Below are 27,307 nucleotides of genomic sequence, written 5' to 3'. Positions count from 1 at the left end.
TTGATTGCGTTACGCAATGCTTGATCGCATCTCGCCTTTAATGAGGAGGCAAGTAAATCTTGTCCTGGCGAGATGAGATGAGAATACGTCGACACTCGAGTGACGTTAATCTATGGACAATATAAATTAGGATCGACTGCCTTTTGATCTTTATCATTCGACAATATTTAATCGCAAATTGATCGGTTGCTAATGCTGTTCTTGCCAATGTACGACATTAAAGAAATCTGTGTTTTGTCAGGTGTTCCATCAGCCATGAGAAAAGTATTAAATTATCGCAAATTATTTAGTTGCATTGTTGTAGTATTTAATTGTATGGGAAATTCTTCAGAATGTATAAGACGATTGAGAAGATCGAATGGATTCTCTGATTACTTGTTTGTATACGACTAGTATACGATTACGTTAAGGTTGCTTCATACATATTTGTAATGTAACATTGTAGGTTGTTTCTACAATGCCAGCAACTTCTTCGACTGTAAATTACAATGACTCGGATGTTGTGAAACAGCGTCATATTTAATTATACTAAATATTAAATCCACGATGTACACAGTATCTCCTATCACTGTCGATAGCAGCTTATCAATACCGACTGTGGGTAATCAAGTAAGATTTTTATGCTAATTTAATCCTCTTCAAAACGAATCCCGTTGATTTCGCCGAACATGTTTGGACATTGAACCGATGAAACATAATATTTTTCATTTTATTAAAGATTCTTAAAAACTTGCTTGAAACCCGTAAAAAATGTAAATCCTTGAACAGGACACGATTGGGAATCCCCTAATTTGGTGACAGTGTGACAGAATTGTAAATTCCGCCAAAATGTTCTAAAGAAGCAAAAAATTGGCGTTCACGTTACAAAGTCATAAAATAATGAAGGATGATGAGATGTGTGGCGTTAATAACCGTTCACGCGACACTCGTAATTCGTGCATAGGTAATTTCGTACCTAATTATCGATAATCGCTCTTACATCGAACATCAGTTATTCTACGTCTTCGTGGAACTTCCGTCTATTATCGTGCCTTATCATACGGCAGCGAGCATCGAGTTCACCTCCGCCTCGTCCTCTTACATAATCTTCGTATTATTGCGTTGTATACAGTGTAAGAGCAATAATAAACTTCATGATTTTTTATCGACACTAAGTGTCTTCACTGACCTGTACACAGTACTCCTTCATCTCCCTTTTTTGTCTCTCTATGAGAGAGTATTCATGAATATCAATTTTTTATATAAATGCTAATCTCTGCAGGAACTTTTGATTGTCTGAAGAACAGGAGATCGTTAAATTTTTATTTGCAAATTGCAAACGCAAATGCTTACGCGACAGCCACGAGATGATGCCACGACATTGAACGAAAATCGTACGTACTATTAACAGAGTCTCTGTCATATCTTTAGTTTCGATTATGCAGACATAATTTGCGTAATCTTACGTGGAATCCTCGCGCGGGACAATAACAAATTGAGACCTCGAAATTGAAGAGCTTCTTTGCTTGAGTGATTCGAAAATAATAATTACTAGTTTTTCATTTTTAATAGATGTTGATATCCATGTATATTTAGTGGTTGATAAATGATTATTGAATGATTAATTCTTATCGTACTGAAGGGTCACTGAGACCTCAAACAGAGATTTAAGAACTTGAATAAGTACATATATCAAGAGGCTCCAAAAATTTAAAAGCTTTGAAAATTTGAAGATTTTTAATTTCAGTATTTGAAAATTTTTAAAATCGAATATTGAATTTAGCAAGAATTTAACATTCACAAATAATAAGAAACATCCTTCTAATATCATTTCATACTCTGAAAACTCACGTTTATGTTATCTAATGCAATAGTACAAGAAAATAAAGGAAAACAGTTTGAAGAAATGAAAGGGACAGCTGAGTTTTTCAACGAGAAGACACTGTACTCACACCAAGTGGAAAACTCTTCAGGAAACCATCCCTCTCCCGCCACAGGCGTCCAATGTAGCTCTCTCGCTCCCTCTGACTACTTTCCTAAAATTCGACAAACGACGATGGGGATTTCCAGGCAGGTCAAGGGATCGCGACTACCTAAAACCGATCGTTTCTCGAAAACGCCCCAATAACGGGAAAGAAACCCTCGAAAGGAAAGCGTCGGCGGAGGAAGTGCATTCAGTTCTGCAATAGACGCCCTGCAAGAATGAGGTCCTTCGTTTGCGTGCTTCTTCTCGTCGCTGCAGCGACTTCTGTTGCTGCCAGGCCATCTGCGAAGGAAATATCACCAGAGAATAGTGAGAATAATTATTATAAATTTGTATACATATATAGGGAGAAGTGAAATATTTTGTGCAATTCGTGTGTCTTTTTTTATTCATAATTTGCTTTCTCTTGTAGATGTGGAGGCTAGTAGTGAGCTCGAGAGAAGTCAAAGACACCTCCAGGGATACGGTGATAAAGTACACAGCTTAAGGTGAGATTTTAGAACCTACTTAATGTCTATTCTCATTGTAGTCTCGCGATATTAGTGATTCTAAGAAATAATAAAATATAAGAAATATTGAAGAGCTTTTAGCAAGTACTGTATCTAGACTCGCTTTTAATAATTAGTACTGATGTATCGATAAATCGGGATAAATTGATAATATACTAATTTTACATAAATTTGTTCAGTTTCAGCCTCGAAACGCCTCTGACTAACCTCGCTTTCGGTGGATCCTCGATTCACTCTCGGCTTCATTCGCATCACCGCCCACGTCGTCCTCAAATTCATTCGGAGATGCATAGTTTCAGCAAGAGCATCAATTTGCCACATGGCAGTTTATCGATTGCTCATAGTGAATCTCACGCGTACAGGCTGGCTAATTAATGATAATGTTTTTCCTAGAAACTGAAAAGTAGAATTAGAATTCGATTATCTGGATAGTAGATGGTTGAAATACTTGAAATATTTAGATAATTTGGACTGTAAAATTTAGATAGTTGAAATATTTAGATAATTAAGTCCCTAGGTACAAGATGATGTATTTAGATAATTAAGTCCCTAGGATCGAGATGATATATTTAGATAATTGGGTAATTCTAATATATCGACATTCAATTAACTGGAATGAGTTTCGGAAGATTATTAGCATCGACTCATAAATTATGGACAAGGACAGTTCTGTCTGCTACTGTGACACTTCGGAGAGACACAAGACTGAAATTAGATGTAAGATAGGTTATCATGTGATCATTCTAGGAACCACTATTTGAGTTTCCTTTCTAGTTACTAATCTTTGATCACTATCGTGGAGATCTATCCACATCTTAATTCGACTTCTTAAATTTACGCTAAAATTAGGTTAGTTTAAATGAGGTTAAGTTAAGTAACATCACATAAATTTTTGAAAACTTGCCAGAAATAAAGGCTTAAATTTGTGCAACATTTTAATTGTATATTACAAAAAATACACATATGTATTAAAAGTTCCATGAATGTTTTTTATTTGACCAATGTCCTCTAGGCATCAGAACATTTCGCAACCTCATATTCTCCACTTTTATTTCCCTAATACTTTACGATTCTCGGAAATCCGCGATTTCCAAATAAAACTCCTTTAGGACAACAACCTCGTTTTCAACATCTTGCTATTAGACAAGTAGTACCTAAAGGAGACCTTGTACACGCAAATCGGTTTAGTATCAAAAATCCCGCAATAAAATGAATAAAACATGATGGACCAACGACCATCAACAGCTTCAAGAATCACGTGCAAACATATTTCTTACTTTTTTTTCCTTGATGCCAGGTGATTCTCCGAAGCGATGGTCCAGTCTAAATCATAGTTCGATTAGCGTCCTCAGAGAACCCCAGGGGATTTACATACGGTTCACTTTCATTCGTCCCTGAACGTCGTTGAGGTCATCCACTCGTTAGGAGCCAATGACAAATTATATTGTTGATCAATGGCCGAGGAAGCTGTGGGATTACCGACTTCATTGCGTCGATTTTGGCAGTGAAGGGATCTCTGTATAAAAACGTCGTGGATCGTGGGCTTTCTTCGATTTGTGATTTTGTCTCTCTGCGGTCGAGTGCTTCCAGAGGTCCCTGTCGAAAATGTCGCGGTTCCTGTCGATACTCGTGCTCTGCGCGTTCCTGTTCGACACGTGCCCTGCAAAACCAACGCAGCGGCTCGAAAGTCCGCCATCTTTGAACCCTGTGGACCAGCATGCAGTCGCGCCCCTAGGATTAGGTTCGTGTCGAAATTTAGGGTATTTTGGACCCTGAGGACTTTAATAATCCGCGTTGCTACTTTTATTCTAGATAACAAGAGGGACCAGCGATCGCCACAGTTTGGATTCCCTGGTGAAGGCTTCGGACCTTTCGGTTCTGGACCAGAGTTCGACGACGATCGTCGGTACGGATACAAGCATCATCATAAGCACCACCATAGACCCGGGGGTTGCCGTCAATTTGGTTGTGGAGGGTTAGCATTGCGCCATCCTTTCCATTGAGGGACGAGGACGCATCCCAAGTAGCTTCCCAGTAGTTACAAGCAGCACAAAACATCCCAGAGATGTCCATGTGTGCTCAGTGTCCTATGTTTTAAAAGGACGTAATTTGGAGGTCTTGAGGACGTTGCAAAAGAGAATTCATAAGACATCTTTGTGCTACCTGGGAGCGTCTCTCGTTGTCCTGTCGTCTCCTTGGCAGAGTTTCCCTATCCCATCGAAATAGGCGACGACCCTCGGCGATCCCTCTTCTCAAGACAATACCATTGTTTTTCTTTATTTAGTTTTGGGCCTGGTGGATACTACCCACCACCCCCACCAGTGTTTGGTGGCGCAGGGGAAGCTTCCGCCTCAGCCTCCGCAGGATCAGCTGGACTTGGAGGGCTTGGAGGGCTTGGAGGCGGTGAAGGATCCTTCGCCTCAGCTAACGCTGGGTCGAACGAAGGAAACGCGAGACCCTTCGGGCCGTTCGGGCCTGTTGGGGGTGGGGAGAGCCAGGCGAACGCGCAGAGCGCCAGCTTCAACTTCGGGCCCTTCGGCTCCGCCTCGTTCAGCGTTGCCGAGGCCTCGTCAGCTGGCCAACAGTTTTGAGACTTAGCGGGTGAGTTGGAAATATGGAAAAAGATGTTCTAATGCTTAAAATTCATGTTTCTGGGTTCAATTATCATATTGAAGTATTTTGGTTACATTCTCAAAAGTGACACTGTCGAGAAAAATGGATAATTGTAAGAAATTGTTGTCAATAGAATCAGGTTAAGACCACATTTCTCCATATTGTATATACGTTTTGCGTAGATGCGATTTTGCCAGGGGAACCTTCCTATTTACGCCACGCGTGACAAAGCACACGAGGCGCGGTCGATCTCGAGACACGCTCCGGGCCGTGCCCCATGACCGAGAATATTAATTGACTTTGCACGCGCGTGTAGTCGCGGCACGCGCCGCGCAACTTAACAACCAGCCGGGACGAATCGGTTTGACGTGAATCGGTCCTTCCTGTAATTCCATCAGGCGCAAAATGCCTGCGCGTACGTCTCCAGCGTCCACTAATCACTGCGGCCTTCTCCCCTTCGTCGAGCTAAATCTACTCTGACTGTTCCTAGAATTCCACCAAACGTGATTCCATTCTATTACGATCCTTCTTCGAGACTGTAGGGAGAAATATTGTGACATTCTTGGAAACTAGTTTGCGCGGAATTTGCATTTGACCCTATCGACGAAGCGTATTTCTGTTAAGCATACATAACCTAAGAAATTTTAATTCTTTTTTCGAATGAAGTTCAAATAAAAATTTTAAAGTTTTCTGGATTACTTGCAAAAAAAACATATGAAATATTTATGAGTTTAACAAGAGGTTAGGTCAAAGTTTCTTAGACACTTGATATTGATATCTTTAAAAGTCTTTTTTGTCTAAAACTGGAACCATAATTATCATTTTTATCTTCAGCAAACATAAATATCTCTCTCATGTATCTGTAGAAAGTGCTTATTAGTCTTGCTAGTAACTTAACCTATTTTTGGTCAGCTCCTAACTGTCTGCAGGCTTCTGTAATAATTAACTTTTGAGAACGCAAGCAAAATACTAATTAGGGGAGTTCTGATTAAAAATTTCACTAATGACGTAAGTGAGAGTTGGTAGGGCGATTCACGGAAATCCCCAGCGCGTCAGTTGTGATTTGCTGACGATAATAGAAAGCCGAAAACCGTTCGAGAAGACGCGTGCGCGCGCTCCATTGGTTGAAAGGATCTCAAGGCTCCTTTCCTGGCCCGAGGACGGGGCCGTAAATTCACGCGTGTGAGGTTAACGAACTTCCTCCATTAGAGATTCAGGTTATTACGAGATGTTGTTCTCTCTCGGAACGATCGCGTACGAAGCGAACATCTGTCCATCGGACTGGTTCGAACGTCCATCGACCTTCGACATTCGAACCTACCTCCTCCCAACAAATGTCCAAAACAACTTTGGATTCTCACATGTACAATAGGATCTTCTATACTTCAAATCTCTAGAGATGCCATTCTAATCATACTAGTTTTAAAAAGGAGACTTCTTCGCCATATAACCTCAAAATTGAGAATTGTCTATAATTCGTAAAAGGGTTTTTTGATCAACGCAAACACAAGGATTCAGTACTCGAGACGCTTAAAAGGGATTTACATCCTTGGAGAAACAATCGGGGAGTTCAAGAATCGAGGGTGAACGAACTCGTGGAATCAAAAGGGAAGAGGAGGAGGGCCCGATCGCGTCGCGTCTTTTCACCTCTGAATCGGCAAGAACTGCGGGCCCAGAACATCTGTCCAGCGGGTCCGGGCCCGAGGATGAGGCAATCTCCGCGTAATGTCACTTTTGTCGAGTGTCTCTGACGTCTCTTTCCCCCGTTCCCCCCACCACGGGCCCCTCCCGTCGTATCTCTCGGTCGCGCACAAAGACAAGCCTTGCCTACGCGTTGATTATTCAAATGTGTGTGGGACCTGTACCAAAGGAACGTCGTAAACGCGCGCTCCTGGCTGCTGGCCATTGTCCCATTGAGCCGCGTTCCTTTTGGTACGGTGTGAAAAAGAATGGACAAAGGGAAAATGAATCTTCTTGGTTCTCAGGCGATCGGCAGACGGCCAGACAGACGGATTAACTCGTTTTAAAGGGATCCAGGACGCCATATTGCCGGTGGCTGGGGTACTTGTGCCGCAGGGTCGAGCGCGCTGGCCCTCGCCTGGCCCCGGCGAACCGGTCTGTTTTGATCCCGAAATGCGCCTACACGCGGCCCAGCGGGCCTGTCTCGATCTTCTCGAAGAGATCTCTGCTTCTTTGTATACGTATGCAAATCTTTGGAAGGCAAACTGGTAGACACCATTTACCAAACACTGCTATTTAGGCGGGAAAGTATTTGAATTTTAATTGAACTCTTAGCGCAGCCATTTTGCACAGGCCCCTTCCCCCTCCCTTTCAGAGAACACGTCAAAATCACGTGTCGCTCGCGCAGACGCGCGCATTTAAATCATTAGCGTGTTCGGCCCAGGTTCGGCGGGTGCCAGTATGCAAATCGCCCAAAGTCTCCCTTTCAAGGGTCAGCGTGGAAGGGTTAAAGGTCACAAGTGGTTCCACAGTGTACACTTACTTATGCGGGGAGCAAACGGGAGAATGTAGATTTTAGATTGCGCCTGGTGAAAAGCGGCGACCCCTGTTGCGTCGCGTGTAACAAACAAAATCCTGCCGCGTTTAAAGTCGAGTCGAGCAGACATTAACCTACCAAGGTACACATGGGGCCCAAGAGTCAACAAAGGATAGGCGCAACAATGGGCAGTATTAAGTACCGAGGCTAAATAAGAAATAAAAATGATAGTTGGCGAGTGGAGTGACCTCACAGACGCTTGGCGAAGCCGTAGAAGCTCTTAGGGCCCACAGACTCCGGGCCCCAGGTCCAGAGTCTCAACAGAGCTTTAAATCTTAGATTCAAAGTCTCAATAAAGCTCTGGGCTTGAGGTTCAAAGCTACAACAAGGCCTTGGAGTCTCCTAGGTCCCAAAATCTTGAGACACAGAGTCTTAACAAATTTCTGGAAGTACCTCAGATTAATGGGCCTAGCTCTAAGGCCCCAAGTGTGTCAGTTTTCAAAAGTCCCACTTTTCACAGATCATCATGCGGTCCCATGTTCGGCTAGCGATTGCCCCTAATTTATTTCAGGCCAACACGACCCATCTTGGTCCTTTGTTTACAAACATTCTACGTCACTAGATATAGGCAAGCGAAGCGGGCAGACGCAGGAAACAAGCCACCGCCGCCCTCCCGCTTCTTCGAGGTTTCCTGGGAGCGAGTCTCCCTTTGTCCGCGCGGACAGGCAACCACCAGATGTTCACGCAAATAAAACCGACAAAATATCAGCGACCCGCGCGCACACTACCGCGCATGGGAGGGAGGAGGACAGCGAGACGAGGGCCGTGCAAGGGTGGAGAGAGAGAGAGCGAGAGGAAGAGAGAGCCAGAGGGCCGGGGGATTAACAGCACAAAGGGAGGCCAAAAAGAGAGAGGAGGGCTTGTAAAAAGCGAACATCGGAAATCGAGGATCCGAAGAGGCGTGCAATGACCGGCCGATCTGCACACGCGATCTTCCTCACCGCGAGCAACGGCCTCCGCCTCGAACTTTCTCCAGCGAGGAAAGCCTGCTGCTTTTGTTGCTAATAAATGTACATACGAAACCATTTGCCTGTACTTTCTTTCATCCCTATTTAGAGGTTGGGCTACTTGTTCTGGCTTATGAGGGTTAGACACATAGGAGGTTAGGTATCTCACTACGAGTTTGTTGCTGTATTCAATAGAGGGTAGAGACCTGTTTTTTAACTTCAATTTGGAATTCTCGAGTCTTTACCGAAAAAGGGGCATAGTATTTACTTGTTATGATATTGGTCAGTGTGAAATAGTTTGAGAAACGAGGTTAGATATTTGAAAGCTACACGTAAGAAGGCATTTAATATCCACGCGTTCTTGTCACATCTGCGGTGCACCGTAAAAAATGGTCAGACAATAAAACGGTGATGTTTGTTCACTTGGAATCCACTGTGCAAATCCCTCTGCTTTTATTCTGGCAGCCAGTAATAGCTCGTGATTGGCTCGTAATGCTTGCCGCAATGCTGCAGCCTCTCTGATCCTCCGAACCGACTCTCGAAGGTTCTTTCGGGATGCACGATTTTAAAATGCCCAGTTTCTTCGTGGCGTATTTTAAACGGCGGGTACCACAATGCAATTATGCTATCTTCTGATGCAAAACGAAAACTGCAAGAGGAGGAGAGAGAAAGATCTGAAAGAATGCTCTTCTTAGATGTAAATATTGCGAAGATCAGAGAATCTGTTCGAGGATCTTCATAAGCTATAAAGTTAGCATCGAGATTTGTCTAGTTTTGACTGACCTAACCTCCAGCCATTACTAAAACCTATATTAGTAGAAAAGACACTAATGACGAGACAAAAATTCTAACCTATAAATAAGAATCTACCTAATACCATCCAAGATAACCTAAATATCTCAAGAAAACCTAAGAACCCCTATAATCCCTTCCTCTTTTCCTATTACTGAAGCTTATATATTTGCTATTACCTATTTTGGATAACCTCAAATCGCAAATACGTTTATTGCTCGGCAACGTCAGTTCAGTAGCTCAATTCCAGACTTCCTTCGCGATGCAGCATTACGAAAGCCGCGAAACAGATGATTCCCCCAACCACCCTGTGCCATTACAAGACAAATGTCCCGCAAATTGGCGAACGTGCAGCGAGCCTAGTCGATCATAATCGCTGGACAGAGGCGAGAGCCGCGTCGAGGGCGCACGGTAGCCGAAAGAAGTGACGTTCGTGACACGGGAGATGCATTAAAGGGGCTCGTTAAAGGTCCGTCTCTGGTCGTTAACCATTGTTTAGCCGCTCCTGGACACGCACAGCCCTGTCGACCAGGTAAACCAGTCCTCCTAGCGATCTCGCGGAGGGACAACCCACGGTGAGTAAGAGGGAGAGAGACTGAGGCTCGAAAACCAGGGGAAAAAAATGAAATAGAAAGTGGTCTGTCCGGTGCAACCGATCTACAGTGCGTGGAGAAGACAGAGGCGCCTCCAACTGGACCCTTACCCCCGACGTGTTCCTGTTCACCACGCACTATAGCGAATCGACGATGCTCTCTTCAAGGCTTCCGCGGCATTGTGCTCGCATTTCTCGTGCGGTTGTCGACTCGGAAAGTATCTCCTGGTCAAGTCGTCGGTAAGTCGGCCGAATGCATCTCTGATGCATCTCGAACCTCGCTGAGTCGTTCAGAGACCAAGTAGACTCTGATCCCTTTGGACACTTTGCGTTTGGTCTTTTGGCTATTTCGCTTTTTCGAGTTTTGTGGTTTAAAATTCTGGGTTGGTACTTAGAAGCTGGGATCCCTGAAGGATAAATAGAGTAGCTTATGGAACAGTTTCTGGGGTTTGTTTGTGGACCTGTCAGCCAGGTTCGAGGTGCTGATTTTCTTATCTGTGGCTGACGTTTCAAACGTCATTTGTGATCGATGTGGATTCTGAAGTTGAGTAGTTGGTTATATAAATTTTGTATCATTTGTGTTTATAAGAATTTCCTCTCTGGTTTACAAACACTAGTCTCGAGCTCCAGTGCTCTGAAGCACGTCTGGGTGAAAGGAGGTCTCTCCTTGATAAGAGATCGAACGTCAAAGCGTGCATTGATTCAGTCTCCGCAACAGTCTAAAATTCCACACTCGTGAATAATATCTTCGTGTCTGTTTTGCAGAATTACAAAATTTTGGACCCTTCAAAAATTGACTTGAAAAAAAGAAGAAACCTCGCACAATGGCGAACGTTTTGGCCCTTTTGGCGATCACCCTCCTAGCTTGCATAATTGTCAGCGCTCAGCAAACATCCAATCAGAAACGTAAGTACAATCTCAGCGTGGTGTTGATGCAGAATGAATAATTAATCGATCCCAGAAGTAAATCTATGCAAAGCTTGTGTCACGAAGAGGTAGTCGTTTGCAATTGGTGACTAATGTTAATACTTTCCTTATTTCGCTGCTGCTATGAATCGTGAGCCAACACTGTGACTCTCTAACCGCAGCCTTGACTGAGTGTATAGTGTTTCATTATCTTTTGTCCAGCGTACTCTCGTTTGGAACATTTGTTTCCAAGTGTGCCCTCTTTGTGTTACATATGCTTCTTTTGGGAGCTTGGTGAAATCATTTTGCTGAGAGAAAGGAATTGGTATTTGGCATTTTACGTGTTTATAATTCTCTGCTTGCATGTTGCAGCTGTGTTTGGACAAACCTTCGATGAAATTGTGGTCTCGTCGGATCTAAACGTCAGGAGAAAGTCCAAGGAAAACCGTCAGGGTAAAAGACTGTCCAACATACCTTCAGGCACCACCGGCCCACCTGAGAAATCAACCATTATTGCATCCAGATTAACTTTCGACGATGGCAGTCGAATCACCACGGTAAACAGGCGAAACAAACGCGAAATTCCAACTCCACAAAAAAGGTGAGTCCTCAGATGCACAGTAGTTTGGTCCATTTGCAGATAGCTTGTAGATAACTAGTGAATAATGTGTGTAGATGACTTGTAGATAATTTGTAGATGACGTGATGACATGAAGATTTGCTTTTGTGGTCCATTTTAATGGTTCATGATTCATTAGGTTTATAATTATTAAATCTAGAGTATCAATTTAAGAGGACTAATCTGGTTTTAGGTACCTAAACATGGACGTCGCAGGATATTTGCTGAAAGCTCGGGAACGATGAAAATTTCATTCCGAGGACAACCGTACGATCCTCACACACCATTCCGACCATACTTTTCGGCCCACTTTCGGACCATGGCCATGTAACAAAAAGGATAATAAAAATTCTCTGTGTCACAGCAATACATACTGCCGTTTCATTGAAGCTTGCCTAACACAATTGTGATCCTATCTACTCCTCAGGAATCATTAGAACTAAAAAAATAAAAAAAACTCCAGAGACTTATAAAAACCCAATAAGAAAAAGAACAGTATAATCAAAATTATTCCCATTAAATAAAAGTACTGCCAATTAATGTCCCTCTCAAGACGCAAATTAGAACCAATTCAAATGAATAGACTCCCCCGCCACGGATCTGAAAGATGGCGTAAGCTGTCCCCTAAGATATTCAAAATCATTCGGCGCTCGTTTCGAATGTACCCTCACGATTCCACAATACGTCTGCCGCGACACTGGGAATTGTCAGGCATTCCGTGTCCGCGTGTGTCGAGCTGAAAAAATCGGTTGAGGCTGAAATATGGTAGACCATCCTCAAAAGGTAGCCGCCATCGCGATCTTTATGCGCCGACGCGCCGCGCAGATCTACCGCGCCGCGAGTCACGTGATCGGGCCCGCGGCACGTGACACGCACCTCCAAAACCTCTAGGGACCCTTCCCTTTCTCCTCTCTCTTTCCTGCATTTTTTCGTTCGCTCTGTCTCCGCTTTCTTTTCCAGCGAAATCATCGAGCAACTGTCTTCATCTCCCACGACCTTTGCTTTAATTCGCTAATCCAGTAAAACGTAGTCTTCGAATAAGCGATTTTATTCATGCATCGGAGAAGAATTACGTATTCCGCACATCATCCTCCGCTAGCACTATATATTTTATGGTGGACCTGTGGACACAGTCATAGACATCTGACGTAACAAAGCGTTCGTCATACTTCTGATCTGACGTCGTCGCTGTTATCAATGTCCGAGCCTGAGATTGATTTACGACAGCAGGTTCAAACGATCGACTCGCTGGCGCCACCCTGGAGCTCGTAAACAAGCCGTCTGTCCTACAAGTTTAATTTAGCTTCGTTGTTAGCTTTGCCGCATGAGAGACCTAGGAAGGTAATATGGGCTTTGTTCACTGTAATCTCGCTACTTGTTGCTGGGAACATTCTTCATGTGCCATAAGATAAACGATTCCTAGGTCAATGAGTGTCTCGGAGGAAGAAATGAGGCGCAGGAAAATGGAACAGTATATATATTAATGAGCTCATAGCGAGTTGTGTCCACCTGCTTTAAAAGTGTGCCCCTGAGAACTCCCTGAAGGTGGGCCACAGCTTCAACGCTGGTGTCCCAAGTACTGTCCTTTCTCAGGAGGTTCTATCCTTTGTTTCCAACTTCTACGACGAGGAAACCATCCTATCCTCTTGGAGGTCGGTCATAAAATACCCCAAGGCTCCTTCACTGCGATGGGGCCCCATGGTAAAAATGGTTTCCATCGTAGCCCGGACGCAGCATCTCGTGAATGCAGATATCTACCTGATCGATTTTCAGCGAGCCACGTCGATGGCTGACGAAGCAAGCGGGCAGGTGCGACGGACAGATCTCATTTTGCATCGGAATGCAGAATTCGTAGGCGACCGTTGTGAATACTCGGGGGCGTTTATGTCGGCCGACGATACACCTGCGACTATTTTATGTCTTCCCTGGAAAGACTGGACAGTAAATTCCAACTGGCTAGCCGGTGTCGATCCCCTGACTGCTGATCAGAGGGTTCAGTGGCGTAGAATGGGCGTGGGAGGGTTGGGGGAGGCCACTTCTTCCCAAGATGCGAAATGGGTGATCAAAGTCCCCAACTTTGGGAAGCCTTGCTTATGGGAGAATCTTGACAAGTATGATGATGATAAGTGGTATGAGATGGATTAGGGATTCTAACAAGTTGAGAGGAAACACTATGTTGGTTAATGAGAGAAGATGAATTTTGGACACCATGGGACTATCAGACATGACTGTCAGCTACAGATGATAGAACTTCTTTGGAGAGACTTCGGTAGAGGATTATGTAGCCATATTTTTCTGAAGTGGTTTGTCTTTGGACATCCACTTGCTGCTTCTTCAGAGGATTTACGCCACTGAACAGGATACACCTAGCACAGTATGCGTTACGCTACTATACAAAGTACCCATCCTCGGATGTTTTATTCTCGAAATCCTCAAAATGAACGCAATCCACGGGCTAGATGTAACGCGGTCCTTCAACCTGTTGTCCTGAACATGCCGGACTGCTATTCGTGATTCGAGTTCAAATAGGAGTGAGTGGTACACGCGTGCTGCGTGGAGGATCTATCGAGTGTCATCGTCCTTTCGAGGAAAGTCTTCGCTGGGACGAGAAACAGCAGTGGGAATTGCGGGCACCAGATGTCCAAGGTGCGTCAAATTAATGAACTACAATTGCAAGCTGTAAATATTCCTTTCAGCATACTTCTTTCAAATTTTGAAGTTACAGAAAGCTAACTCTGAAGAATAGTCAATTTCTTGGTCAGAAAGAAAACTTCACATTTTCTTCAATCTCACACCTTGTCAATCGTCAGGATGAAAGGGAAGGGAGTGAATAGTCCTGCTGGAAGATATTTCCATCGCGTTGCGATTTTTAGCGCGACCTGTCCACCCCAACAGGGAAAACCGCGTCGCGTGAGGTATAAAATTATTTGCGGTGTCGGAATTATTCCGAGAATCGATCTTGAATTAAACATCGACGTCCACGCGCCACCCCAGGGTTTCTATTGAATCGTAGATCATCCGCCGGATCCGGGCATGAATTAGAAAATCGAAGAGCAACAAGGAAAACGGTTAAAACGCAGTACGTGCTCGGTGTAACAAGCGATCGTCTAATTTCTTCTACGAAATCGGAAGCGTGCTTGGGAGTGCCCTTTCTGGGAAGAGGAATCAGATTCAGCCTTGATTCTTCTCTTTTTCTTTCCATTGATAACTCATCCTTGTGTTCCCTGATTGCTGTTGCACTATTCACCTGGTGTTCTAGGACTGATGTCTTAGCACTGTATGTCCAGCAACTGCACATGGAACTCATCAACACTCTGGTTGCCGCAGTTCCAGCGCAACAGGGTCTATAACAGCAAGTCTGCTTGTCTCAAAGTGTGTGTACACTGAAAACCCACCGCAAAACCGATACGGTTGCCTCACGTTTCGACAGTTGTCGCACGTGAGCAGCCGAACGTGTTCGATTCAGTATGCCACTGCGCAGCACGTGTAAGTCTACATCGGTTGATTCCCAATTCAGCGCGCGCTGTGTCCACGAAAACAGGAGCCACGAAGGCAGCGTCTGAGAACCATCATCGTCTGATCCCAATGACAAATAAGTGAGCGATGGGGTGTCGGTGCCCGGCGACAACAATTGAGCCGTGTTACGATCGATGCTTCGCTCGGTGATTCAGAGCCACAGCGAGGAGGTCTGGAGAGATTTCTTCTTTTTGGGTTGGCTGAGGCAATTTTATATTCTGATTCCATCATCTTCTTGAAAGCTTCGAGATACGAATGTTACCAGGGTCCCTTTATGAATTATTCGCTCTTGCGATGGGGGTGCTGCATTTATGAGTGGGACGTTTTGGCTGATTCTTTAAGAAGATTTTTTGGTAGGCTTTGGTAGGCCTCTTTTCGTTGCTTTCTGGAAACAGCAGACCTTCAGTTGGTGTGTATAGGTTACGATGAGAGTCACGTGCAGAATCAATTATAGGTTATGTGTCTATGTAGCAAGTAGTTCTATTAAAGTGTGGGATATGTTTCAGCACATTATAGATTATATCACTAAATAACAACACAAATAACTTTCTAGCACTAGAAGTCAAGATATCGCGCATTCTAGGTTATGTTGTTAACCTACAATGAATTAGTATTAGCACAGGTTATCTTTCGCCCAATTGTATCACTATTCGACACGTCAGTCGGAAACTTCTACTAGTAACCGTTACTCCCACCAATTTCAATGTTTTGAAGCTTCCTGTCACTGGCTCTTTTCCGCTCCGTCATTGCCGATACCGATACCGATAACCGTATATTTATAGCACGGATTTGCGTCGGCTTCCGCTGCACTTGACGCCATTTTGACCCAAATCGAATCACCGATGAGCTGTTAATTAGCAATACGAAACGGTATCGTCCGGTCCCGCTTGGGAATCTCAGGGACAAAGGTGAACGGTTTAGAATTAATATGAGGCCTTAGCAGACTATGGACTACCATGAGGAGGTTATGCACATAGGTCTTATCCTTTACGAAACTGTCCCTGGTAACGAGAGTATACCAAATCGAGTTTGTGTACACGTTGTTATTAGGATTCAGAAGAAGCTTTTAGCCATTGTTACCCAGAAACGTGTACCGACTCGAGCACGTCTGTATCTAGGCAATTATACGTCTAGCAGAGGAGCGCGCGTCATGAATTTCAACGCGGAACAATGAACTGATTTCTGGCCCAGCGTCGAGGAAGACAGTCTGCGAAATGGGACCGTTTAGGGATCATTGAACTGAGCCTCGAATCCTCAGGCCCAGTGAGCCAAGCCTCGAGATTAGCTCAAAGCTAGGTCCAGGTGCACGCAGCTCCTCAAAGGGTACCAGAAAGCTCAACCCCCGGGTCGATTCCTCATCCTACTTTATCGCCAGTGGAGGAATGTGAGGATCCATCTTCCTCCCTCGCGAGGGGCCTCTATGGTAATGCGCTGTGAGAAACGGGTGGAGGGCCCGTAAAAAATGGCGAGTCCCAGAGTTACCGACGTAATTTGAATTTTTCCGAAGCATCGCGAATCCAGCTGCATCCGAGTGGAACGGCCGCTCTATCGGACCTGGACACGCTGCTTTGTGCCGGCTGGTCACGCTCGAAAATACGATACGCGTGACTTGGAAAACGGTGCGTTTCGGGGCTGATTCATGAAATAGTACGAATTCATGAAGTATTCACGGCTGATAGCGGTACACTGGCAAGACGGAGACGGATTGGTTCCGAAACGGAAATTAACTCGAGGTACAATGTCTACGTCTACGATGGACCCTACTCCTTAGGGTAGAAAATCTGCAGTCCAGGTTCTAGGATATGAGAATCTGATCTGAAAGATTGTAAAACTTTCAGAGTGTACCTCTGATTAATCTATCAATTATAGCTCTAAAGCTATCAACTGAACTATGTCACGCTTGATTAGCTAGACCAGACTCTAGACGCCAGATTATTTATATCCAATACCACGATTGGCTGGATATTTCTGTCGAAGCCTGTAGCAAGGTGGCGAACTGTCGCCTAGTACGGTTAATGACGTCTGCTTGACGTAACCTCTTAATATTAATATTATGTCAGTCATACTGCTCGGGACGTCTGCGGGTATGACTGGTCAGAGGCGACGATAACTCTTGGGGGGATGATCAAAAGTCCGTAAGAGTCCAATGGCGCTGGCCGCGGTACCCGTGCTCTGAATTTCAAGCGAATTCAGACAGATCCGCCTTGACGTGTCAGTGTCCCTTCCTCCGCTCTGTCCTCTTCAGACTCGAACCGCCGCGAAAACCAACGGAATCACGATTCGGCTATTCTTTAATTTGCTGAGCCTCCTCCGCGGCTCAGATTCTTCTATCCAGCGTTCTATATTGCTAGTGTTTGATCATTAATGATAATCTAGGACCTGTGATCGCCAATTAGATGATATGAAGATTAAACTCTGACGACCTGAGTCTCAACAAAGCAGTAGACCCTTAGACCAGGTTCCAGATTCTCATGTCCTCCTATGTATCACCCTCAGCTCTAGCATCCTAACAAACAGGAACATCTCTTTTGCTACCACTCTAGAGTCCAGGAGCTAGCCTCTTCCAGCAGCTCCTGCGTTGTGTAACCCGATCAGCCGAATTCAGACAACGATCGGCAGGGATCACAATTAATGCGTTCGATTCAACGGTCGCCCGATCAGGGATGACGATCACGTATCGCTGAACGATGCGCACGTTTGCGTTACGACGATCCTGTTGGGTACGAGGCAACCACCTGACGTGGCCCTGGTGGGGGTTCCAGAGGATCCCATATCCCCCGTCCCGTGCGTGGATCCAACCGATATCCATCCCATACCCTGTGCCTTCGTTTGCCCATCCCATCCCCCGCGTGGTCCTAGCTGCCGGTATAAAAGCAATTGCGGGATCGAGAATAGCAGCATCGTGCAAAAAGTCCGCGAACCAGGTAGACCCCCAAGTGGTAGTGCTTGGATTTACACGAGCCTTCGCCGACTTCCGGGACCGACTATCCGGGACACAGTGTCCACTGACAGATCTTGACGATAGTAGTCTTCCGTTTGAAGTAGAGACCCTTTTTGATCCTCGAGGATGGCGCAGTGGATGAGTTTCGTCCTCCTCGTCGTTGCGACGACGATTGCAGTGACGGAGTCCAGGGCTATTCCCGCTGAACCTAGTGAGTATACTTTAGTTAGGCTAGCTATCCTAGCACTTAGTTGAATCTTCTGTGACAAGGCTCCCAACGTTCTCAAACAATGTCCCAAAGTTTCAGTGATGCTGGACCCTTATGGTAACCCCATAGTCTTCCTCCGGGAGAAGAGGACAGCTGTGCATCCTTATCCCCACAGAGCAATGATGTTCACCAGCTATTACAGGCCAGTACGTCGAACTAGTCATGCTGGCGAGGCAACTGGTGTCTTCGCCCAAGGTAACGCGGTGAGCGGAGAAGCCTTCTTTGGTGGCATGCAGACACCACACTTGAGCAGCGGCCCGGAGCCGATCGACGAGCAGAAATTTTCGAGCGCTGAGGCCCAGGCAGGGCCTGAAGAGTCGTATGACAACGAGGAACCAGCTCAGGATGGGTACCAGCCTGATGGACATCACCGTCAGGAGGGTCAGCCTCAAGAAGAGCCTGGGTATCCTCAAAACGAGCAGCATCCTCAGGAAGAGGAGCAAAATCACCATAACCAGGGCATTTTACCTCCTCAGGTATTGTTGTGGTATCTTTTTTATGAGAGAAGCATCTTGGAACAAGGACAAGAAAAATATTTTGATGAGGTCTTGCTAACTTGGAGGGCCAGTAGCTTTGTTTAGAGATTGTCTTCTTCTTCTGAGAAATTGGGGAAGTTGAAGAGTCTTCCTGATGCGATTCTAATTTTCGTTCCAGGAGCAACCTGAGCCCCAACCAGCTCCTGCGTTCACCACAGAAGCAGCTCCAGTGAACCCAGCTGAGGAACCTGTCTACCCCAGCACAGAGGCCCCTGGAAATCGTCCAAAAGTCCATCAGGGGAAGAAGAACAAGAAGCCTCCTGTGGTTGTTGATGACGAAGAGGAAGAGGACGAAGACGAGGACGAGCTCTCTGTGCCTTTCGTTCCCGTCAAGGGCAACCGTCGCCGACAGAACTACCCTAATCTCAACAACTTCTTCCCTATGATGTTCAGCTTCCATGGGACCAACACCAGATCTGGATCTTCGGGATCGTCACCCCCTGGAGCTGTCACCGCGATTGCTAACAGTTATTCCACTGCCAAAGGAGGCGTTGCTAGCTCGGTTGCCACTGCTTATGGAGGATCTCCTAATGGGTAAGTCTTTGCAGAGTGATGGGTCCCTTACGAAGAGACCTCTCCAAGTATAAAATTTGAATATTTGAAAATTTGAATATTTGAAAATTTGAATATTTGAAAATTTGAATATTTGAATATTTGAATATTTGAAAAATTTGAATATTTGAATATTTAAAAAATTTGAATATATGAAAAATTGATTTTGCATTGTATTTAGGAAAAAGCGACGTACACCATCTTCAGAAGAATAGATCATCTATTTGATCGTTCATGCCAGATGAAAAAATAAGAAGATTGATATTCTACACGAGATTAACTGGACAGACTTCCACCTAAGCTCCATTTTGCTCTCAGTAGATATTGGCCCATGGAAAGAGTGGATGCCATTACATTTAACTTTTGTCCCCCGAATTAATTCGCGTTCCTACTCGTAGAAAAAAATGTCATTGAATGTATCGTATTATGAAATATTGTGCTAACCCTTTACGATTAAATTAGAGAAAAGAGTCTCTATCAATCTAAATTAGTAGATCTGCTCTCTAAATTTATATTTTAAGTGTATTATGTCTAGAATAGTAATTTTATTGCTTAGTTGCTTGAAAGGCGAAGTGCAATATTAAATTGTAAAGGGTTTGCATGATCGTTACTGCAGCAAACTGCAGGCGCAAAAATCGATTGAAGATAATTACCTGTAGCATAGTTTCTAAGTAGATTAAGAAGTGATTACTGTTTATACGAATTTGGCGAGCCACAGCCAAGGAGGCACGAAATTGGTATTCTAAACAATTATTAAAAATATTGTGAACTACAGTCAAATGTCCTGTAAGATCTGGAAACATTACTTTTAAGGAATAAAATTCTTCTAAATAAATATGTGTTCTTTAATGCAAACTATTAAATATTTACCTGTACCTTCGGTCAAAGAGCAAACAAAGATCATTAAATAATCACCCTTTAATTGTTTCCAAGCAACAAGAATCTAGAAGTCAGAGTTACCTTAGTTTACCTTTACTTAAGTTGTCACTATTTTCTAAATAGATTCCACAGAAATTAGATCATCAAGTGATTTCACTATTTAAATAGATACAAATTGTCATAAAAGTCACAGCTAATCATCAATCTGCTGCGGTTTATTCACGAGTTTTCAGAAAATCATTGAGCAATGCAGGAAACAAGATAGGCGAGGAATCCCATTGAATCTTCAATTTCCATAAAAATGTAAAACTACCTTTAGTCATTTGATAAGGAAATTTTGAGAATTCGATAACTGGAATATTTGAAATTTTGAAGACTTGAAAATTTGAATATTCAAAATGTAGGAGGTTCAAATATTTAAAATTTGAAAATTTGAATATTGAAAGATTTGAAAATTTAAAAGCATGACAATTAGAAAATTTTAAATCTGTACCATTTGAAAATTCAAGGATCCAAATATTCTATATGTCTAGGAAAACACTATAGCAAACACTTTGCATTTAGAAAGAGGATCAAGCGCTCAAACAAAATTTCCCGCTGACGCAATTTCGTTAGGGAGACCTCGAGAAACAGAAAAAGTATTCAGAAAGAAATCCGAAAGGCACGAATTGGTTCGGTAAACGAGCCAATTAGGAGCCACGCGGAAAGCTTGGCCCGACGTGGACCTTGAGATTATGTATACGTAAAAAGGCAATCAGTCAGGTAATAGTCCCAACATAAAACGGTTCTCGTTTCATCGGATGTCGCAGCTGTTTCCTATACGGAAGCTTTCTATATTCCATCATTTCTAAATTTCCATGTCCCGATAATTAATGGCACGTTAGCATTGAGCCTCGCGATAAACGTTCAAAGGATGCGGGAGTCACTGGGAATACTCGTTTAAATCAATTTTTACGGTGTCGTTCGCTAAACAGGTTTCTTCCGAGTTATTGTTCCCGAAGGTGCTGTTTACTTTGAATAATTAATAATTCATTCTCTGTTACATGCAGGTGCACGTCATCCTTGTCCCTCTTTGCTTCATCGACTGGTTAGTAATCTGTTTTCAAGTGCTGCTCGATTACGTACCTCTTTGATTCATAAAAGATAAATATGTTGAATATCGTGAAGGTCAGGTATGTTTGATGCGTTTTTGAATTGGTGCTTATAAATGGAACCCCTCTTTCGACACGTGCGTGACATTTGATGATGTCCTGGATGTCGTGGGATGATCAGGAAGAAGAAAAATAACGGGACCTACCAAGGACACGTTTTAAATATCTAGACAGTTTGTGGTGACTGTTTTGATTGGATTTGAGGTAATTAGGGTGGGCATTGTGATGTGAATTTACCAAAATTATGTGAGGTGGAAATTTTCAGAGATTAGAGACTTGGTGATTTTCTAATGACTGCAGGTGTAGAGTCACTAAAGTCTGTTAAAGATATATTTAGTTGCATTCATGGCCCATTAAGCTTGAAGAAATTGGGAAACCATGACGAGGGAATCCCCAGAGTAGTGACACACGTAGACAAACTCAATTAACAAACGTAGACAAGGAACCCAGAGAACAAACTCTTGTCAGGGCAAACCTTGTGGACTCCATTACACTCTATCCCTATCCAATGTCAATAGTCCCCCAAGGTTGACACTTTCCTGAGAGCCTTGGAGCCAACGAGGAATGCTGAGAAATTTCAGCAGATCACCTGCAGAAGACCAGTGAAACAAGAATTCCTAGAAATATTTTAAAATTAACCTCCTGTATTAGGTTCCAGCTAGACAGGCCAGCCAAGGAATCTCCAGTCATGAAAAATGGCAATAACAACGAAAATTGGGTCCCTCCCATTAAAAACAGTCTCCACAGTCAGGCTCCCTGAACCGAATCAGAGGTCACTCGCAAAAAGTCACAGGAAGTTGTTCAGCCAAACGAAAGAGCCCAGTTCCGAATCCGTCTAAAGTGGGAACAAAGAAGAGGCAAAAAATCGCCAGATCATCCTGTCTCTCGAGGTGGCTAGACCTCGATGACCGTCAGCGATGCGTGATAAACCGCGTCCAGCACCTCCACAAAGTGGAGGCTCGTGCGTGCTAATGAGATGCGGCTATTCCTCGTCAAGAGTACCTGTTCCATACCTACGTAAGTGCGTCGGGGTATCCCAGGACGTTAACGCTCGTTCCTATATAAAGACCGCCCTCCAGATTTCCTCATCGCCACTTCACACTCGATCCTCGGTGGAACATCTCTTGCCTGGAGCGTCACTTGTCTCAGTAGACCGGAAACATGACGAAGATTGTCCTGCTGGTCCTGGCTGTCGTCTTGGCTACTGCTCTGGGCTTCCCTGCTGCTCAGGAACAAGGTAGATTCTGGTCAGAGATTTGGGGTGCCAGTGTTGAGTGTTGAGGGTTTTGGGTCACTGTTCTTTTGAGAGGAATGTTCGTTAGAAGAGAATTTGGGTGCTGAGATGATTGAAGTCCTTTGCTTGGTGGGTAGGGAACTGGGGTGAGAATAGGTTTGAGGTTGAAGGAGAGTCATTTCTAGGAATAAAGTGTTCCTTCATGCTTGAGAGACAGTGGACTGATCCAATTTTTAGTTAGGTTAATTAGTTTTCACTGATTCTTGACAAACTAGTATTGCAATAGATTCTCTGTTAGTATTCTGAATGGCTTCACTCTTCTGTTTTTAAACACTTATTTTGTTTTTGAATATGCACCAAGTGCAGAGTGTTTGACACCTCCGAATGTGTCGAAGTATTCTCAGAACTGTGACTCATCATTTAGTGAACATCAAGTAATCTTTTAACAGGCCAATTCAAATTGCTACCTCTTGACGTCACGTCTTCCCAAGGTCGATGCCACTTCGCTATGACACTTCCTTCCTCAAAACACTTTCTACAGTGCTACATTACTCCCTCTTTCTTCAATTAATTATACTCACTCTTGCATCCTGGATAGACAATCCTAAATGCCCAAGGATTTACCATTTTATTAAATTTATCTTCCTTCTCTCAGAGGCACCAGTGCAGAGGGAAGTCAGAGAAGCGTCACCAGATCCTCACCATAAGCACAAATTCGGTTTTGGTGGCTTTGGTGGATATGGTGGATACGGTGGATACGGTGGATATGGACATGGTTATGGTCACGGAGGCTACTATGGACATGGACACAATGGCTTCGGTCATGGCTACCCACACGGTGGTGGTTTCCCTATTGGAGGTTATGGTGGTGGCTTGTCCCACAGCTCAGCGCACGCTGGGTCCATCAGCTCGCCATTTGGCAGCGCGTCTTTCGCGAGCGCGAATGCTGGGTGAGGATCCTCCACTTTTTTATGAAAGCAAAAATAATTCAGAATTTTTCTCTCATTTCCTATTTCCCATTGCAGAGGCGTTGGCTTTGGACGATGAGGAACTAACTGCACCAAAAATTGGCACTAGCGACGAGGAAACAATTAGCTGTATTGAACTTCTAAATTTCTAGGAACTCATATTTGTGTAAATAAAATTTTCTATCTATATGTTTATGGGAATTCTTTGCTTTTCCCTTATTCCTCAATATTAAAGCTGTTAATTAAAAATAGAAAATTAGTAAGACACTAAATACTTGTATTAATAAGACACCTAGGTCAGAGTGTATCATGATTATTAATTAAGTAATCGAAATTCGTGGAAACCTGAAGAATATTCTAGTCAAGCGTTTCAATACGACGTAGTCGATGTTATCCGGATGTTTGCAGTGGATGTTTTGAAAAATATGGTGTACCACTGCTCCCTAAACCACACACAATGGCGATATAAAAGCGATTGCTCTATTGTAGTTCGATCGTTGACGAGACGACTTCACCTGTGATCGATTCTCTATTCTCAGACTGCCAAAAAATGAGGGTTTTGGGAATTGTGCTATTGTCGATATTAGTGCAAGTGAGTAGATAATTTAAAAGTCTAATTTAAAAGAAGCCTACTCGATTCATTTGTTTCTAGGCCCACTGCAACTCTTTGGGTAGATCAGTGCAGGAAGGTAAAAAAATATACTGCTAGTTTCTGTTACTGAAATATCAAAATTGTAGTATTCATTCTCTAATTTAAACTCTCTCTGAATTCAGAAGAAACTCGACCAGAATTAGACCAGAAGCGAAGTGCTCGAGTTCACAGGGTCGCCGAGGACTTCCTCGAAAATGAAGACTTTAAAGCAGAAAATATCGTAGAATCTTCATCAGAAGATCAAATATCCCAGAATCAGCTAAACTTAAAAAAAGATATTCAACGTGAGGCAAGCCAACTATTTTCGAACAAAATTCCATAATGAATAAAATTAACAAACTATTTTTTCTCCTTCTTCTTCTTAATCCTACATTTACAGAAGGAATTCCCCAAAGAGCTGAAAACAATCTTCAAAGACCTGTCGCAAGAGAGGACCATCGCTCTCAAGAATATTGACCTAGCGATTAATCGAATGGCGGACACAGTTACGTCACCATCGCCTATTAAATCAACATCGAAGAACAATACTGCTTTGAAAAACCTTCTCAATTCACTAGAAGAACTGGATATTTATTATCCAGATGGCCAGGACCTCGAGGAACAGCCTAAGTCAAGTAAAATCTTTTTTTAATCAAAGAAAGTGTAATTTTTTACTCTGGCTTCAGGTAAAGACGAATTTAGACTTTTCATTTTGGGTGATCGTTATATAACTTTTTATAGAATAGAAGAGAGACACATTTACAACATAATTTAACATAATTTTTTTATATAATATGTAGAGTAGACTCACTTTTAGGTTATTTTCGTCTGCACTTCATCCAAAGTGAAAAGTCTAAATTCGCCTTTACACTTTTCATCCAGGATGAATCATCCTAGATAATCATCTAAGGTGAACAGTCTAAATTCTCCTTAACTGTTTCTGTTCTGTCAAAAGTGTCTTCACCTTCTTCCGCGGAGGCGACGAATGGTTCCGAATTAAAGACTTTGAAGGTTATGGCGCAATATTTAGACAAGGTGCTGCTGAACGTGCAGAACCGTGTGATTCATATTCGGAATATATTTGAGAAACTCTGCAGGTAAAGCAAGAGGAATTCCCGTTAGAAATAGCATTTTGCTATGAAGATAATCTATTACTGTACCCATCGCTTCTAATTAAAATTCTATTTCTGCTTTCCAGGAAGCATCGCTCCAAGACATACCCTCGAGCAGAAGCCAATGATCCTGAGAAGTTGAGGTCCATGAATCAACCCAAGAAAGTGTCGATACTTTAAAATATCCACTATGCAAATACCATAAAAAATGATACATGTAATATGGCGAATATTTAAAAAAAAAATTTTCAGTATTTTTTTGCTCTCTTGGGAGAAGACAAAGTTTGACGAGAATGGTTTTTGATATGAGCCTGTCAATTATTTTAAATACTATAATAAAGTAATCTACGTACCAAATCCAATTTACTTTTTATGGAAAGATACCATATTATAATAAATAAAAGAATTTCCTCTGTTCGTGAAAACTTTTGCAAATATCTGCTAGATAATTACCTACTAGTAGTATAGTACAATTGTGCTGCGATTGTTGAGAAAGTTTGATCGATTCCTCCTGGTAGTCACTGGCGACAGGAGAGAAACCATTGCAATCTCGACGTTTGTTTCTCAGCTAAACGGTAAGTTTATTATTAATGTAATGGCTGCGTAGTTGCAACAATGACGCGTCAGAGGTATATACGAATAAATCGAGGCAAAGAGTGTAGCAGATGAAAGCTTGGATTCGCTAGAAACTGAAGGTCGTTGACGACTAGTGCTGGGTAGTGACACTGGATAGAAACACTTTGCATGTGAAAAATGGAGAATCATTATACAAAACGTCCCATGATTAATTAATAACGATTTTACTAATTACCAAAGTTACAAATTTTTGTATTCAAAAATGAATTTTTGGGTACCATTTTGAAGTAATATTTTCTTAAAATATTTCAATGTAAATTTCAAGTAGCAAGAGTGCAGAATATTTTATTTGTGAATGAATGAAATAATGAATCTTCGCTCTGCATGACTAACAATTCCCCTCCCAAGCGTCAGAAACACTCGCATGACCCGTTTATCGCGTGTACATGAACTTCGAGAAGTCGAATCGAGAATTCTAAGGCGTTGGTATTCCTTATCGCGACGTGATCTAATCTCGGCGTGGAATTGCATCTATAATTGCTTCCAGTGATTTAAGGCTATTAACTCTGTCCACTAATGCACTGCTGGGTCACTTTGACTCAAAATTTAAGTTCACTCTTCAATGCTTTTTCTGATAAAAAATGTACGTCACATAAATTTGTCAATTTTTGGTAATAGTGTATATCAGACATGAGTAAGCTTTCCTAGTTGGGAGACCAAACTATTAAATAAAGCAAGTTAATATTAAATGAATTAGAACAAGTTGCTACTTCGTGCTTTCTACCATCATGAGTCAGACAACTTCGCTGAAATAGATTAGCACTGCACTTTGCATTATCTTGTACAATAGAAATTAAATTTTTAGCCCCACAAAAACACAAAAAATGCAAAGTTTGCGTCAAGTACTTAAGGTGCCTGCAATCCTTTCAAGGATTGTCATAGAAAGAAATTAACTTTACAGAAACTTTGAATTTTGTTCAGAAATTCACTATTTTACCTTACAATGACAAGGCATGTAACATTTACACAATAAATATCGGATCTATCGTCGCCTGGAACGATGCAACTGCATTCACTGGTGCAGTTGCATTCACCAAAGTGCATTCACTCAGGCGCCCAGTGTTCATCGAGTGACTCGATTGCTCTTTTGCATATTATTTTCTCGCTCACGGTGCCAGGCACGAAGCAATAAAGCTTTCGAGAAATACCTCGAAGTGAGCATTACATTTGCGCTGGAGGACGATTGCATACTTCGCGAAGGGCTTCTCTTATTTTTGCCTCTCGTGCAACGAGTTTCCGACACGCAGCGATTAAATTTTGCACGAAAACTTTGCAAGCAGAAGTAAATTGCATTTTGCACAGTTATATTCTCAATGAAAATCTTATCCTATATTATATTATATTTATACAGCAGAAACCATTCATTACTTGATAGCTATTCTTTT

The 27,307-nt window shown here is 42.9% G+C and overlaps 4 protein-coding genes and 1 long non-coding RNA gene across 7 annotated transcripts; 4 read left to right on the top strand and 1 right to left on the bottom strand.

Moving 5' to 3' along the window:
* Window positions 1–1,838: 1,838 nt before the first annotated feature.
* Window positions 1,839–22,435, bottom strand: LOC143181666 (uncharacterized). Of its 2 annotated transcripts, none has more exons than XR_013002315.1 (3): window positions 22,355–22,435; window positions 2,680–2,868; window positions 1,839–2,245 (listed from the first exon to the last, which is right to left on the bottom strand). It is a non-coding gene; the product is annotated as an uncharacterized LOC143181666 (long non-coding RNA). The 2 variants fall into 2 exon arrangements; XR_013002316.1 differs by lacking the exon at window positions 22,355–22,435 and adding an exon at window positions 3,750–3,766.
* Window positions 10,078–11,867, top strand: LOC143181634 (uncharacterized). Its single transcript, XM_076382154.1, has 4 exons — window positions 10,078–10,213; window positions 10,739–10,879; window positions 11,252–11,480; window positions 11,692–11,867. Exons 2-4 carry the CDS (start codon window positions 10,798–10,800, stop codon window positions 11,741–11,743), a joined length of 363 nt encoding a protein of 120 aa, XP_076238269.1. The 5' UTR covers window positions 10,078–10,213; window positions 10,739–10,797; the 3' UTR covers window positions 11,744–11,867.
* Window positions 17,944–20,126, top strand: LOC143181647 (uncharacterized). 2 transcript variants are annotated; one of them, XM_076382171.1, is made up of 4 exons: window positions 17,944–18,166; window positions 18,293–18,699; window positions 18,878–19,293; window positions 19,493–20,126. In XM_076382171.1, the coding sequence occupies exons 1-4, from the start codon at window positions 18,082–18,084 to the stop codon at window positions 19,524–19,526; spliced, it is 942 nt and encodes a 313-aa protein (XP_076238286.1). In that variant the 5' UTR covers window positions 17,944–18,081; the 3' UTR covers window positions 19,527–20,126. The 2 variants fall into 2 exon arrangements, with proteins under 2 accessions (XP_076238286.1, XP_076238285.1); XM_076382170.1 differs by having other exon boundaries at window positions 18,257–18,699.
* On the top strand, window positions 22,418–23,732 carry LOC143181665 (uncharacterized). The gene is made up of 3 exons (XM_076382197.1): window positions 22,418–22,578; window positions 23,231–23,525; window positions 23,601–23,732. Exons 1-3 carry the CDS (start codon window positions 22,503–22,505, stop codon window positions 23,620–23,622), a joined length of 393 nt encoding a protein of 130 aa, XP_076238312.1. The 5' UTR covers window positions 22,418–22,502; the 3' UTR covers window positions 23,623–23,732.
* A 209-nt stretch (window positions 23,733–23,941) lies between these two features.
* On the top strand, window positions 23,942–25,466 carry LOC143181411 (uncharacterized). Its single transcript, XM_076381793.1, has 7 exons — window positions 23,942–23,973; window positions 24,033–24,135; window positions 24,196–24,232; window positions 24,318–24,484; window positions 24,575–24,809; window positions 25,130–25,271; window positions 25,373–25,466. The coding sequence occupies exons 1-7, from the start codon at window positions 23,942–23,944 to the stop codon at window positions 25,464–25,466; spliced, it is 810 nt and encodes a 269-aa protein (XP_076237908.1).
* Window positions 25,467–27,307: the final 1,841 nt, after the last annotated feature.

The sequence above is a fragment of the Calliopsis andreniformis genome, chromosome 7, assembly GCF_051401765.1.
Source record: "Calliopsis andreniformis isolate RMS-2024a chromosome 7, iyCalAndr_principal, whole genome shotgun sequence".
NCBI classification, from domain to species: Eukaryota; Metazoa; Arthropoda; class Insecta; order Hymenoptera; family Andrenidae; genus Calliopsis; species Calliopsis andreniformis.
This window is presented reverse-complemented; position numbering and strand designations above follow the sequence as displayed.